At 49.3% G+C, this 15,562-nt stretch overlaps 4 protein-coding genes across 4 annotated transcripts; 1 reads left to right on the top strand and 3 right to left on the bottom strand.

Moving 5' to 3' along the window:
- Nucleotides 1-1,148: 1,148 nt before the first annotated feature.
- Nucleotides 1,149-2,555, bottom strand: ASPGLDRAFT_37565 (3-keto-steroid reductase; the record flags this gene model as incomplete). The annotated part of the gene is made up of 2 exons (XM_022544841.1): nt 1,149-2,406; nt 2,491-2,555. The coding sequence occupies 2 exons, from the start codon at nt 2,553-2,555 to the stop codon at nt 1,149-1,151; spliced, it is 1,323 nt and encodes a 440-aa protein (XP_022398977.1).
- A 3,397-nt stretch (nt 2,556-5,952) lies between these two features.
- ASPGLDRAFT_131026 (putative C2H2 finger domain protein) lies at nt 5,953-7,052 on the top strand (the record flags this gene model as incomplete). Its single annotated transcript, XM_022541005.1, has 4 exons — nt 5,953-6,006; nt 6,060-6,251; nt 6,302-6,381; nt 6,485-7,052. 4 exons carry the CDS (start codon nt 5,953-5,955, stop codon nt 7,050-7,052), a joined length of 894 nt encoding a protein of 297 aa, XP_022398976.1.
- Nucleotides 7,053-8,960: 1,908 nt separating this feature from the next.
- ASPGLDRAFT_75906 (sucrase/ferredoxin-like domain-containing protein) lies at nt 8,961-11,785 on the bottom strand (the record flags this gene model as incomplete). Its single annotated transcript, XM_022549825.1, has 3 exons — nt 8,961-9,746; nt 9,799-10,076; nt 10,510-11,785. The coding sequence occupies 3 exons, from the start codon at nt 11,783-11,785 to the stop codon at nt 8,961-8,963; spliced, it is 2,340 nt and encodes a 779-aa protein (XP_022398975.1).
- A 173-nt stretch (nt 11,786-11,958) lies between these two features.
- ASPGLDRAFT_49691 (pyridoxal phosphate-dependent aminotransferase) lies at nt 11,959-13,925 on the bottom strand. The gene is made up of 4 exons (XM_022547159.1): nt 13,537-13,925; nt 12,988-13,463; nt 12,645-12,930; nt 11,959-12,594 (listed from the first exon to the last, which is right to left on the bottom strand). Exons 1-4 carry the CDS (start codon nt 13,616-13,618, stop codon nt 12,005-12,007), a joined length of 1,434 nt encoding a protein of 477 aa, XP_022398974.1. The 5' UTR covers nt 13,619-13,925; the 3' UTR covers nt 11,959-12,004.
- Between the last annotated feature and the right edge of the window lie 1,637 nt (nt 13,926-15,562).

Raw genomic sequence — 15,562 nt, 5'->3', positions numbered from 1 at the left:
GATTCGATATTCTCGTTGATGGCTACAATAGTCAAGATAGGAATTCAGTTCGTTATTATCTTCTATTCCGAGCCCGTGACAGTAGACGATGCATGCAAGATAAGATCTTAAGAGTGAGAAGTAAGAGTGAGTAGCATCAAGGCGTGTATTCATATCCAAAATTGGGGTGAAAAGCCTGAAGTAGCCGGTGCGTGCTCAGTGAGCAATCAGTGAGTGGCCCCGAACGCTCACGGGGCACTCAGGTGCTGCCCTCATAAAAGCAGCGGCACCCGTATCGGGCAACTGGACGGAACTTGCAGAAAAACAGTTCAGTTATACGCTATCAGCTATAACATTCGGCTTATAACTCCCATCGTGGCAGTATACAAAAGAATCGCTTGTCGATGACATTTATTCTGATAGTAGTCTTCCCAATGCAAGGAAACACATATGACTCTGACCAGAAGCCATCGTGATATATACGGTATGATGTAGCGAATTGCCTGGTCACTGACGCACTTTCTTGTAATGAGTGAGTTTTTTTTTTTAAAAAAAAACAGGCCTTAGTATTCTACTTGGTGTCTAATAGACAGATGTCAGCTTAGGAGGTCGATAGCTCGTAATCTAAGGACCAGAACACCTCAGTTCGGAAGCAGTACTGGACGATACAGTCGCGAGAATCTCATAGCTTGGGTCCGTGTTCCTTTATCTACTATCTCAACCCCGGATGTGCATCTTCGATTGCCACCGTAGATCTTCGGCTTGCGGAGGTACTCTCAACGCCCTTGATATTGTCTCTGAGCATGGGATGCCAGAGGCTTACTCTTCTTCCATTCGTACATTTTACCAGCTTGTGTTCTAATTAGATAATCCAGTTTTGATTTGGAGGCGCATGTCTATTCGGGAGTAAATAAGAGAAGTAAGGTATGGGTTGATGAAGTATGTTCCCTGTCTCCCAATCCTCATGGCGCTCTATATGTCTGTCTGCTAGAGATCATTTACTAGCCACTACTCTTTGAGCTTCATTGCTGTTCTTGCACATGAAATGAGCAAATGTCCATTATTTCGCACCTGATGCATACTATATACACTTATGATAAGCAAATTATGAATTAAATATATATAAGTATTTTCACAGAGAAGAAAAGAATACAAGAGGCTAGACAAGCTCAAACACCAGCCTTATCCAGCAACCGATCCCACCTAACCCTCAACTCCTCCATCTGCCTCCAACACTCCCTCCCCAATTCCTCAAACCGTTCCCTATCTTCATCAGTCAAATTCACCGCGCCTCTCTTCCTCCTCCTCTCCCGATCCGCCTGCACGACTGCATCCCCAACAACACCAGCGTGACCCCATCCATCGACCTCCGTGGAAGCCGGCTGGTCACGACCGACGAGATCACAGCTAGAGCCCCATTTTGCGCGTCCACCGCCGTGAGCCAGGTAGGGCCCTTCTGTGTTGTCGAGGGTGGGTTGTGTGGAGATTGAGAGCCAGACGGGAGCGCAGGAGCCGAGGTAGGTGGAGAGGGTATGCCAGGGGGAGCCGAGAAGGCGGGCGAGCCAGAAGGCGACGATCATGCAGTAGAAGAGAGGGAGGTTGAGGGGAAGGATTCCTGTTCCGCAGATGCCAGGGTGGGAGAGGTACATGTTTGGTTTTCTGTCGTCGGGGGTGGAGTCGTCAGAGGAATAGAAGCTGTTCACCCACGGAGCTGTACTGGGAAGATTGGAGGTCAAGGCGAGGATATCGGTCAGGGCTTTGGAGGATTCGTAAGCGGTCGTGGCGCGCAGGCCTTGAATGTCATCGGTACTGAAGTAGTTAATCGTAGCCTCCAAACTGGATACCCAAATAACCCGACCAGGTCCATTATTCGGATTCTGCGTTCCTGACCGCCTCAAGAGTGGCATCACATTATGGGCAAGCATATAGTGGCCAAACACATTGGCACAAAAAACAGCCCCCAATCGGGGTTCTTCTTCATCATTCTTCTCGTCCGTGCCTGCGCTCGCAATCTGCCGCTCCGTAATAACCCCCGCAGGCGCAACCTTATACGACGGCCACGAAACCTCATGGACCAGATCCGTGAGAACCCCAAAAATCGCCCTTGGCCAGTCAATCCCTGTCCAACCTCCAAATCCGGCATTGAGAACGATGGAGTCGAGTTTCGGGAAGGTCTTTAGGAGGCGGCGGGAGAGAGTGCGGACGGAGAGGAGATCGCACAGGTCGACATTCTCGGGGACGAAGGTGACGCGGTTGGATTGCGAAGGACCGGGCTTGGAGTTGCGGAGGTATTCTTGTAGACGGTTTAGGGTGTCCGTTCCCTTTCTAGTGCTTCGTGTTGTGAAGATAATCGTGAGGGTTTGGTGAGATGGGCGAGAGGTGAGGAATTCATCTGCTAGTCGGCAACAGATGGTGAATCCGAGGCCACTTTGGATTCAATGTCAGTACCGATTGGAGTTACGTGGTCAGGGGGCTCTGTCCAAACGGAGCAGACAAACAAGCCGCACATACCTGTTTGCACCCGTTACTAAGACAAACAACTGGTCCTGCAGACCTTGCTGACCCTGGTCCGTCATGATGCAATTAATCGAGATCTGGCGACGTTGTTTATTTCTGTTTTTGGCTGTGGAGGAAGTTCGGAGATTTGGAGACCACGGGAGGATGAATAAGCACATTCACGTGCATAGTTAAGTTCGTTATCAGGAGCGCTTTGTACGCCTGAGGTATCTACGCTTTTCCAGAATGCTCGCAATCAGCATTGGTGTTATTACGGCTCACAGGACGGTGGTACCGAATATGGCCAGGTACATACTTCATGATCCTTGAAACTGACCATTGCTAAGCCTCTCCGGCTTTATTCGGAACAGATCCCTGTTGAATATCACCGTCCGTTAATGTCGATTCATGCGTCGACAAGCATCTGCAATACCCTTGCGAGAGCATGACTCGAAATGCAGAAAACCACCAAACAGCTGAAACGCAAACCATCTAGCTTCATCCTGGACCATGATACCGCATGTGCTGACAGTATCTCCCGTATGGTGTATAATCCATGTGAGCACATGTAAGACCTAAGGAACTGGTAGGCTTGATGGATCTAATGCAGTGATTCCGGGATTTGAGAACAGATGATCAACAAGCTGACGCAGGACGCCCATTGCTGAGGAGCCAAGAATACTCCATACAGGGTACAAGTTTCTCGCCATCATGTCCTTGAAGGATTCAGATGGACTCTGTTAGCGTGTTTATTATTTATTCGGACACGAAGGCGTAAGATGGCACGATAACCGAGCGAGTGCACCTCATCTTGGATTCCGGAGTATCACCGAAGTAAATGAATGCCAGAAGCGATGTGATTCGTTGCAACAATTGCCCCCCCCCCCTAATCATTCATTCGTATTGATAGATTAGCAACCATGTGGTCTCGGGTAATCATGATCGTTGTGGTATGTCCTCCGTCTTGGACTTCCTCTGTCTATCAGCCTCAAGTTTGGGTGGACTTGCCGCTGCAAGGACCACAAGGCTGACGGGTACTGACGGGATAAGCAGTGGCTTGAAATCCGCAGAATACAGAGACACACCGACAATCTCGAGTCATTTATGATTTTCTCTGCAATCAGTGTGCAGATGGATAGTGTTTTCATGGCGGCAATCCATATGAAATGGCCTGGCCAGTGACTCGTATTAATCTAATGCGAATGATCCCCAAAGAACAATGGAACGCCCCATATTCCGGCAAACTTCCGATCGCGACACATCAAGCTGCGTCGGAGATTTTGGTGTTAGTCATTTAATGAGGAACAGAAAGAGAGAACCGCATAGGATCGCATAGGACGAATGCACGCCTGGCGTCATGCGTCGCTTGTTTGACCGCTACTCGACCAACATAGTGTTATCGCAGCCCTTCCCATTCCCTTCTTGGTTGCTTTGTCTGGCTCGTATCTGGCGCCAATGAGAAACAAACGCAGACGAGCCTACTTCGGAGGATATATTCCCGCAAATCACAGCCAGCGGCGAATCGACAAGAATGCGGGGATACGCGTCTCCTTGTAACCAGGTTGTATACAGAGGAGCGGCCGGGTTGGCAGCGCGAAGGAATTCTTCCGTATGCTTCCTCCAGCATGGTAATGCAGTATTGCAAACCTGGTTTCTGGGCTACGGAGGAATGGCCAGAAACGGGATGGATCTTTTCTGTACGAAGTACGGGTAACAGAGGAGTACTCTGTATGTCCTGCATGGCGTGTAATCCACAATGGTCTCCATGAAACAAAAGTTAGTACAGTACAGAGTACATACTCCGGAGAAACTTGTAACAGAAGTGGACGGGAAGGAACGAGACGTTACCTGTAGAATTCGAACGCTGCACGACGAGCACTTATCCAACACGACACGATGAGTCGCAGAACACAGTACACCGACATATCGTTAGAGGATTATTCTGGCTCATGATTGACGGAAGAGAGTTGCGTATTCAGAGTAAACACCTGGAGATCCTCAAATGGCCCAAAATGGAACTGTTGGCGAACTGCGGCAAGATCAGCAGACCCTGAACCATGTGACCCGACTTGCAGATCGATCTCGACTCCATCTTTTTTTGTATAGACCAGTGTACTCCGTAGACCAGTATAGAACAGTAAAAGAGTGGTAAATTGTCCCTTGCTGAAAATGTTATCTAATTAGACGGCTGCCATGGAGGAGAGTTTTGCTTGGCGGGACGTCTACTTGTCTGAATTAGTAGGGGATAGCCATGGTTGAACTTTGTTACCGAAAACCAAAGTCTGGATAAGGTACATAGTCGTACGGGAGTACAGATGCCTACTAGAACGGATCCAATGTACCACAGTATCAGCAATAATAGCTATTATTATAAACCAGAATAACACAACCTCGTACATACCAGTATGGTACGACTGGTATTACTGTATGTACTGCGTAAGCGTATGATACGCTATTGCACTCCGTACAGGAAATTAATCCATACACAGACTAGCGCTGTTAAAACCCCACTGCCCCACCACCGGCCCGATTAGCGTCCCCGGGCAGCTAATCAAATAGCAATATAAGCAAGCGCTAATATGGTCCTTCTAACCTAAATTCCGTCAAAAGGTGGGGCGGACCATCCAAATGACCGGAAAGACAGCTCGGTAATGGGACTACCCTTCTCCACTTCATATTCGGTCCATTTAAGCCAATCAGGAGAGGTCGTAGAGACTGTCAGTCTCTTCTGTTTTGTACAAAATACAGAGGCTTGTACGAGTATTGTGTATTTATGGTAACTGGTAAAATAAGGACCACGCCTCTTCCTTTTCTCTCTCTCTCACTTTTTTTTGTTTCTTCTATCTTTCTCATGTTTCACAAAAGCGGCTTTTCTCAATTACAGCTGCTTTTCGACTCTCTTTTCCCTCGTGATATTTCATCTCTATTCCGTACAATCCTCAATATCAAGATCACCGCTCGTATCAACCCAACGCATCGCTCTCCACTCCCGCCAAACAGCTGCTGTGGATTATTATTATTATGTCCCCGGACCAGCCCGACCTACCGCGTTCGATTCATCAATCTCCTGCTGCTGCTGCTGCTGCTCTTGCTATTTCTTCTTTCTTTTCTTCGTCTCTCTCTTTTTCTCGCTGACATTTATTTCCCTCCGCCTTTTTTTGCTATCTCCGCCATCCACTGATAGATAACCCGAATCCCCGACCGGCGATTGTGCGAGTCAGTCTTGATTAGCCTGAATTGATTGATCATACCTGTTCTCTAGCCAGATCGCTTGCCACTACTGTTTTCAATCTCAGATCTATTTCTTCACTTGTTCTTAATCTTTTGCTCGTTTCTTCTCAGCTCGGCCTTTTTTTCTGATTGCTGTCGTTCATCTTCTCCGGTCAACGATCAAACCCCACCTGAACCATTTCGCTTCCCGCCTCGACCACGCTCCGATCAACCCTCTCCTACCACCGGTGCCACCTCTTCGCAGCCATGGCTCCAGGCACGGGTCGCGATTTTAACTGTTCCTGGGAGCACTGCGGGAAGGTAAGTTTGTTCCGGTGAGAAAATGAAGAATCTCAGGCAGCTGACGGTAGCAGTCGTTCAATCGCAAATCGGATCTCTGTAGACATTATCGAATACATACCAATGAGCGACCCTATCATTGCAACGTCCAAGACTGCAACAAGAGTTTCATCCAACGCAGTGCGTTGACTGTGCATTCCCGGACACATACCGGTGAAAAACCTCATGTCTGTGATCATGAGGGCTGCCACAAAGCATTTTCCGATGTAAGTGTTTGCTGTACCAAAACTGAATCGCCTTGGCTAATGTCGCATAGTCATCAAGTTTAGCCCGCCATAGAAGAATTCATACAGGAAAACGACCCTATATCTGCCAGGAGCCCGCATGCGAACGAAGGTACTTAGCTACGGTGGCACCGGTTCCGCGCGCGCACATGTGCGTGCATGCGCACAAGATTATACGCATAGCGACGGACTGGCTAACTGATTGATTTCTACAGCTTCTGTCGCAAAACCACCTTGACCAAGCATCAACATCGTTCTCATCCGTCGGGGGCTATGACTCGACCGCCGTCGGAAGATACATCCTCAGAACATTCCTACCAAGCGCCCGTCAGCATGTCGATATCGAATGAGCAGTATATCCTGCCACAGCAACCATATTATGCCCAGTCCGTGACACCCAGCCACGACTTTTACCCACCACCGCAACAACAGAACTTACCAATGACCCAGATGGTCCCCGAGTCGCAGCCGGCACCGCCGCCCCTTGTGACTCAGAACGTTGCGGTTTCGCCACCTTTGGAGATGCAGCAGATGCAGCAACAGGTGGAGCAACAGTATCTACAGTTGATGCAACAGCGGTACGAGGCAAATCGCGTCGTGAACTATGTGCCGCCAGCGCAAGCATATCACCAGCCCGCGCCATATGCGGGACAGCAGCCGATGACGGAGACGCATCCACTCATGATGTCGACGTATCTTCCCAGCAATTATGAGTACAAGCCACCGATGCGAATGCTGGACCAGCCGGAAGGAACGGACTGGAGGTTTTTGGGAGTTGGCTGAGTCGGGTCTACATTCAACATTTGACCATATTACGGACATACCAACGACGTGTTGGCTGCTTTATTACCTGTGGGTGCTTTTGATTTTTTGATGACCATACACGAGTCGTGCTTTTTTCTTATATTTTACTTGTTTGATCACTCCGGCATTTGATTCCCCCCTGATGTTAGCAGGCTCTGGAGAGGCGTTTTTGTTCTCGATGCTCGATACCTCGATACCTCGATACCTCCATGGAAGTGATGTGCGTTCTTGTTATTTTTTATTTTTATTTTACGATATTTAACTTCTGCCGCGGTTGCATTAGCCATAGCCTATGGGTGTTTCTGGCGTTGATTCTGAGTTTCATTTCATTTTTGCTTTTGAAATTTGCCGCGTGTACGCTGATATTGCTTTTTTTTTTTTTTTTTTTTTTTTTTTTCTCTTTTTCTTTTTCTGTTGTGTTACTTAGTGAAATATTCCCTATCTCTGAAGAATATCCAATATTCAATATTCAACAGGAATGAATCCTGAATCCTTCAGTGTCTTGCCGCAGTCAATGGATATGATACTCCGTCCGCATACCCCAAACGGGAAGCATGTAATCAAATCGGGCGAAAATCCTCGGGCTGTCATATCCAAGATCCATGCAACGCCCAGCGATTCCGCGCCCTCTAACAGGCCCCTTCAAGCGGGGTTGTTCCCTCACTATTCCTAATAGCAATTGCTATTACATATGAGAACGAGTAGTGAGACTCATCGGGTACTCGTGGCGCAGTCAAAAGGTCAGTCAGGTCGGGTCAGTCAGAGAGGCGAAAAAAGTCACCAGAATCAAACCGTTTAATTGAAAAGGCGCCGCCAACCCCTGTCAGATAAAAATCCAATATAATTCACCGCATATGTATGTATGTCAATAACTAAAATATTCCCTGTCTTATTAAGACAAGGTGATAGACTGGAAAAGGGTTCCGATTCCTCGCCCACCCCCTCCCCTCCACTCCATTCCATTCCACTCTCCCCTCAGGTTACGGCTATTGAATTGATTGCGACAGCGACAGACTACTGCGACGCGACTGCGGCGGCATACATAATCACTCACCCAGACAGACAGATACACGAATGAATAACTGACATCAGCGTGCAGCGGCTAGTTTACTCTGGGTTTGGCTTTGGGTCGGGTTGATTATCATTATCTTAGTAAACCCGGAGCGAAGACATCATTCTGCATATCCAATTTCATGAGAGGATGAATATGGTTTGGTTTGGTTTGGTTTGGGAGGATTTGGTGTAAGAGGAATTATTGGTATTTATGTGTATTCATTTGTTTTGTGTACTCTGTATTGTACTCGCCTGTGTGTACTTGTACGGTAATTGTATTATCATCCCTGATAGGTTCTCAAGATTATCGCCCTATCTGGAATGGAGGCTAGTATCTGTTGCCGTCTCCATATTTAGAGAATATCAGTATCTCTGGTTCCGTGGAGAATGGAGTTAGATCCGCCAAGTACTTTCTACATAATACTCTGGGAACTACTCTGGACAATGATCTCGTAACCTCTACTCTGTCCTTATACAGATGTGATATCCTCTGTATGACAGATTTCTATATCTGAATTAATCTAGTCTGCTTGTATGTAGTAACTTATGATACAGTAAACAAGTGTATGCTATGCCCGAAATAACCCTCTACCAATCAAATCCCGCGTAATTCCAAGCCGAAAAAGCAATTATCGCAAACCAACCTTCCCAATGCCACGAAGAATGAACCGTCAAAAGCAATTATGCACCCCAGTTCTAATTCCCCCTTTCCCTTCTTACCTTCCTTTTCTATTTTGCCGTGTCTTTTTTTTTTTTTTTTTTTTCTATTGCCTCTGTACCAGGGGCAGCCTGTCCACGCCCGTGACCTTGAACAGGGGCCAACAGGAACAGGGACTACCAACTAATCAACCCTTTCTCGCGATCAAATCCACCGCGCAGTTGATGTCCCGGTTTGACCACTTTTCCCTGCAGCACCGTGTACCGGATGATGTTCTCGCAGTCTTCGGGGCGGACTCGCGCGAGCCAGATCCCCTGTGATGCTCCTTCGCTGTCTCTGTCTTCTTCGTCTTCTTCGTCTTCCTCTTGAGCCAGGTCGCAGTCATGTCTGTCATACGTCTTGTAACAGTCGAAGTTCTTTCGTCGGTATACGATGACGTTCGCTGCGTACTTGTGACCCCCGACGTGGCTGACAAAGTATATCCCCACGCCGCCGGGTCGTTCGTCGTCGAGTTCGCGGTAGAGGCCTAGCGGACGGAGATGACGTTCGAATTCCTTGCGCAGAAGCGGGGCAGATTGGCCGCAGCGGACGTCGCGAGTGCGCTGCGAGCAGAGAAGAATGACGGCGGCGTGGGGACACGGGCGCGAGCGGAGGGGTGTGAGGGTTTTTATGTCGGGGGTTTCTTGTTGTTCTTGCTCCTGTTCTTGGTCTGATTGTCGTTGTTGGTCGTCGTCTGCTTCTTCACTATCGCTGCTTGTTTCGCCCTTTGACGTCTTTAGTGGCGAGGTCGTGGTGATTGCCGGGTTGACGAAATAGTTGATCAGATCCGGTGCTAATGCGGGGGTGACATGGTCGATGATGCTGAAGCTGGGCAAGAGCAGCACATTTGTCGGCTGTTTCCCAGGCTCATGATAATGATACTCATCCGGTACCGGTATATTCGAAGCCAACAATTTGAGTTTCTACATCATCAGCATCCTCACCCCGAAACAGTCCATCTGGGACAATGCTTACCCCATTGCTCGGCTCAACCCCGCCCCTCTCAATCGCTTCCATCAAACTCCCCTTCTCATCTGCCACGTCTCTCACCCAATCTGTTTTCCCCGTCGCCACGAGCAAATGCGTCGCCCATCCTCCTATATTCCCATACATCTTATCCTTCATATCCACGTCGAACCTCGACGGGTACCGCACCGTGCAACTCGAGCAGTCGTGCAGACATTCTTCACCGTCGACGGCCGGATCGACCTTCTGAAATAAACGCTCGTGCGAAGGGGCGGTGCGGAAGTCCTCTGTCGAGGTTACGGCGAGATTGTCGGTGGAGGTTGCGGCGCTGCAGATGGGGGGTGTGGAAGACGGGGTGAAAAGAGAGGCGCCTTTTTTGAACAGCGATTGCATTGTTGCTGTCATCTTCACATTCAGTGAGAACTACTAACGAGGGTATTGCTGGTGGTGTTGGGGATGGTGAAGAATAGGAGTGACGGTCAAGATCTTATCAATCACTGGTTGTGTAATGCATGCGTTGCCAAGAGCCACACAAACATTCCCCGTCCCGAGTTGTCGGCGCTCGTTCGCTGTGTTGCGCAATCCGATTGGCCCGTGTGCCGGAGAGCCTTCATCCGGGTGGTTCCAGCAAGAAAGGGAAGCTTTCCCCGGCTTGATATACATCTACTTGTATGGAGTACAAATATTCTGGAAGTTCTGGACTGATCAATTATACATTACTATCAAAAGTATAGGGTATATCCCCCCGATCCGCCAACCGAATCACACTCCCTCCTGAACTCCCCGAAACATTCGACCGAACTCGACGCAGCGACTGCATCGACGGTGTCCGCGGCGCCAACATTCTCCGAGATGAAGGACGCTCATACCACGCCCGATTAGGAAAAGGGGCAGCAGACATGCGACTCCGCGGCGTAGCATAGTTAGAATAGTAATCCTCGCGCGAGGACCCATACCCAGACGACGAATGTCGCAGCCGCAAACTGTCATCGTCCTGGGAGTAATCCATCGTATCCGTCTCCCCTTCTTCATCAGAAGGTCCAATAAGTGATCCACTAGAGGTCATAATACTCCTCTCATCACTCCCATTGCCATCAGAATAATCAGCCTCCAACTCCATAATCTTCTCCGGCCCAAGCCCCTTCATCCCCCTCAACACCTCCGCAAACACATGCATCAATTCCCGGAATTCACACTCAAACAGCTCATGCGCCGAGAACCGCGCCCGTTCATACAGCGCAACAAACTCCGCCCCAACCTCCGGCGGCCGTATAACCTTCATCGCAGTCAACCGCTGAATATACTCCCTCACCCCCATCGACGCCCGTCGCTGTAAAACCTCCACAACCCGCGTATCCGGAATCGCCTGCTCCTGCTCCAGCCCCCCTCCCTGGGCACTATAACTCGTAGCCGTAAAAACGGGATCCGGCGGCGCAAGCGAAACAGCCTTCGCCTCGATCAAACGCGGCAGTTCCTGAATAACAGTGCGATACGGCAGATCCGGCAAATCCCGCGACTCCGGCGACGACCACCCCGGATGCTCGATATTTCCCCATGGCGGCCGGTCGCGATTCACAACAAGTCCCTGCTCCTGCTGCGCTTGTACCTGCTGGCTCTGCGTCTGCGTCTGGGTTTGTTCCTCAACAAGGACGTCCCTGGGTCTAGCCTGGTATGCGATAACCGCGCTTCGTGCTAACCCCTCCATCACGAGTCTCCTCACACTACCCCCGACATCCTCCTTTTCAACCGGTATCCACGCCTTGGGGATCCCCGTTAACACGCTGCGATTTGTGTATATGCGAGTCGCGTAGATGAGCACGGCCAGGATAAAAGTCACGATGTAGGCGCCGGCGATGAAGAAGATGTTGATTAGGCGTTGGGTGACGTAGCATTGGTAGATTGCGTCGGAGGGGGTGAGGAGGATTAGGCAGAGGAGGACGATGGAGAGGAAGGTGAAGGCGGTTAGGTGGAGGATGCGGGAGAGTTTGGGTTTCATGTTTTCGGTTGGTGTCGCATTTTGCGGTTGTTGGGTTTGGTGTCCTCCAAGCGGGTTTGTTGCTTACTGGGGTGGTGGTTGAGGAGTTAAAAGAACGGAACCATAAGGGGGAAGGGCGATATGGTCTGGAACGTCACGTGATTTGTATGTAAGACACAATTAAACAAAGTAATACTCTCATGATTGCTATCTAATATGTCTATCTTATTACACGCTAATTTAGTCGTCCGCAACAGCCTCCTCATCAACAGACTCTCCCCGAGCACGACGAATAACCCGCTCAATACCATCCAGACCCTTCTCCAACACATCCATCTTGGGTCCGTAACTCAAACGAACAAAGTGGTGGCAAGGACTATCGAACAGATCACGACGCTTGGCCGGGTTCAGATCAAAGAAGATACCAGGGACAACAATGACCTTCTCGTACAGAAGCGCGTTGAAAAAGTTCAAACCATCCGAGATGTTGGCCTCTGCAGGCAGAGGGGGGTCGAGAGAGGTGAGGTCGAGCCAGATGTAGAAGGTGGCCTCGGGAACGTCGCGGACGCGGAATCCGATGTCATGCAGACGCTTCAAAACATAGTCGCGCTTCTCGCGGAAGTGCTGCTGAAGGGCCTTCATCTCAGTGTGCACGAGCGAGGGTTCCATCATGGGGATGGCGGCCTCCTGGAAGGGAACGTTGGCACCGCCGTCCAGGTACGAACCAGCGGAGCCCAGAGCGTTGACGAATTCCTTAGGACCAACCACCCACGCGATACGCCATCCGGGGAGACGGAAACGCTTGGTAAGACCGTCAATCAGAAGCACGTCTGCATTGAGTTAGCGCCCATATACAAGCAATTGAAAAAAGGAGACAAACCATCTTGGTCGACGTCCTCCACGTTGGCAGCACCACTGATAGTCGATCCATCGCAGTCAGTAGTGTAGTTGTAGCCACCATAGAATTCATCCAGGATCAGCGTAGCGCGATCTCTGCAGATGTCCTGGATCTTGGCCAGCTCTTCATTGGACACAAAATGTCCGGTAGGATTGCGGGGGTTAGATGTGAGGAGCACCGATGTGCCACGAGCGATTTCCTCGGCGATCTTGTCGGGGTGAATGTGATAGTGATCTTCTTCAGCCAAGGGAATAGGAATAGGAGCGATCTACATCCTCAATCGTTAGCAAGCACACCTCACATTCCAGCTGTTGCGCGCGCTTACATTCTTAAAAAGCGTCAACATCTCCGAATACGCCGAGTAATCCGGAATAGGGAACGACAGGTACGAATTGCCCAGAATGGCCGCAATCCGAATCAACCCCGCTCGTCCACCAGGCACGATACAAACATTTTCCCAAGTGTACTGACTAGGCTTTCCCTGGCGATAATGCTCATTGTACATGCGGGCCACCGCGGCACGGAGGGGCTTGATACCCGCGGTCGGGCCGTATTCGCGAGAGGCAGAGGTGATGGGGATGGAGGTGGGACGAGGGAAACTGCCCTCGATCTCGTCGTCGGCTTCGGGGGCACCCTGGCCTAGGTTGGCCCAGGTAGAAGGGTCTTCAGCGTAGCCGTGTTCGGTCGCGCGTTCTGTACACCAGACGACACCGGTGGAGGCACGGGAGGCATCGAGACCGGCATGGGGACGGTGACCTTCGTGGGCAGCACGGAATTGACGATGGGTTTCGGAGCGGAGTTCTGGCGGTTGATTAGCATACAGGTTCAGGATCCGTACCAGTATAGCTTGAACAATATCCAGAAAGAGACTCACCATTCAAAGAAAGGTCCTTTCCGGCCGAGAAACGGCGGTTGGAGGGGGACAGAATGCTCAGGCGACGGCCGGAGAAAGACATCTCGATCGATAAGAATGCAGAATTCTTGGCTCAGATGTCAAGTGGAGTAGTATAAAAAAGGTACAGTAGTAGCACGCAGGTAGTGTTCCCCAGTTATCAGGAGAATATTGAGTATCTCGTGTAGAAGAGAGACAATTATGAGAATGAAGAGAAAAAGTAAAAGTGAATGACAATGAAAGCCGTTGCGGAAGCAGCAATGGGTCTATTTATAAAGGTTCTCCAAAACCCCGCTGGTCTTTTGATCTCTCGCACTCTACAGAGTGCTACTAAGAACATCCCTATTATTGCTTCACGACTAATCGACTATGCTGCTATTATTACTGCGCACTGTTATTTCTCTACTCAGAACAGTACTCAGCTGACGGTTCTTAGAAAAGGAGACGCCATAAAATGCCTCACAGCGTCTATCTTTCTCATTCTAGACTCAATCGGATGCTATCCGAGTCGATCCACAGCCACGCGGTTTTGCCCTGTATGGTAGTTGTTTCACGATTGCTTCACTCAGCCTTCTAGAATAAATAAGGGGTATCCTTGCCATCAATACGAGTTGCCCATGTATACAAAGTACATCGCATCTAATCTTGACATGGTTCATGGATGTCTCTGCTAAGATAATCGCTCATACCGATACAGAGCCTCACTGAGCAGTAAGAACCGCCCTGAAGGAGGGTTGAAAAGTAGGTAAGCTTTAAACTTCGGTTTCAAAGCTTCGCATCAGTTACTGTTTAGTTCAAGTTGAAGTTTGCATTCCTCTCATATAGTTAGTGTTATAGTAGTAGTATTAGCGATCGCCTCCTTCAACTGTTCAGTTCTCATCTCAAACATCTCGGCTCTCGGATAAGTACACATCCAGCCTTCCTAAACGTCTTGGTCAGTTGCACTGTTGTATTACCTCGTGAACTTCCTTTTGATAGCTCTCTCCTCGTCTTATGACATCCACGAACTCGTCGGCTGATTGGTGACGCTCGAGCGCGGCATCGACAGACAACGGTGAACAAAGACCTGTTTTCGAGACGATAATAAACCGGAACAAGATGATCAAGTAGAATCAGGTGAGGTTAGCTCCCTTGATGCACAGACTGTGCAGCCTTTGAGTGTAAAGAACACATGGGTTGTTCTATAACTGCATGTACTGCTTTATACATGCCGATTTCCTATAGCCCGTCTGCGGTTTCTATCGAACCATATGAGCTTGATTACCATGATGAACAAGGTCATGTAAAGGGGAAGATGCTTAGGGTCTTCCCGATCAATCACTTTCAAAAGGTACCATGGGAAAATCAAGTGGCATTGTGTCCATGTTTCGTCCCTCTCCTTTATGACCAGGCTTTTTTCAACAGCCTACTTGGCAATATAACCCCTCCTCGGCCTCGCCTGACGAAGCGAAGCCCCATAACAATCCTCTCCCGCACTCTTAGAAAGACTCTTTCTCCCCAAATCCTGTACAACCGTTGCCACTCTTAACTTTGGCTTTTTTTTTTTTTTTTTTTTTTTATTCCGCCAGTCCAGTCAAATGCGCATGGCAGTGGCCACAATTCACACCAGTCTCGTAATCATAACTCTTCAAAACGGGGTTCATGAAACCCCAAAGATTTAGTTCAGGGCAGGCATATACAGATTTCATCTTCGGGGTATCCATGGTGCGGAATTCATATCGCGTGCGGACAGTAAGATGGTCCTTAAAATTGAGGAAAAGCTGGACATCAGTCCTGATGTTGGGGTAGGCCTTGCAGTTATGGATAAGATACCGCTCGCCTTGGGTATCCTGTGAACCCTTCCAGCAGCCCTTGTTGATATGGGTTATTCTTTGCTCGCTTGCCGTCCCTGTAAAATAATCTACCAGTTTCTGTCTATCGCGTAGTGTCAATGTGATGCACGGGCAGAGATCAACCAATCTAGCCTAAGACACACGATTTCCTCCCAGGAACCGCACCCCGAAACCGA

This window comes from Aspergillus glaucus (assembly GCF_001890805.1).
Source record: "Aspergillus glaucus CBS 516.65 unplaced genomic scaffold ASPGLscaffold_16, whole genome shotgun sequence".
In the NCBI taxonomy this organism is placed as follows: domain Eukaryota; kingdom Fungi; phylum Ascomycota; class Eurotiomycetes; order Eurotiales; family Aspergillaceae; genus Aspergillus; species Aspergillus glaucus.
This window is presented reverse-complemented; position numbering and strand designations above follow the sequence as displayed.

What these genes read in the sequence shown, in the direction of transcription:
- ASPGLDRAFT_49691 (XM_022547159.1), bottom strand. Translation starts at nt 13,618, where the DNA reads ATGTCTTTCTCCGGCCGTCGCCTGAGCATTCTGTCCCCCTCCAACCGC. An exon ending in AAAGGACCTTTCTTTGAATG is followed by an intron (nt 13,464 to 13,536) that starts GTGAGTCTCTTT and finishes ATCAACCGCCAG; the next exon opens with AACTCCGCTCCGAAACCCAT. An exon ending in TGTTGACGCTTTTTAAGAAT is followed by an intron (nt 12,931 to 12,987) that starts GTAAGCGCGCGC and finishes TTGAGGATGTAG; the next exon opens with ATCGCTCCTATTCCTATTCC.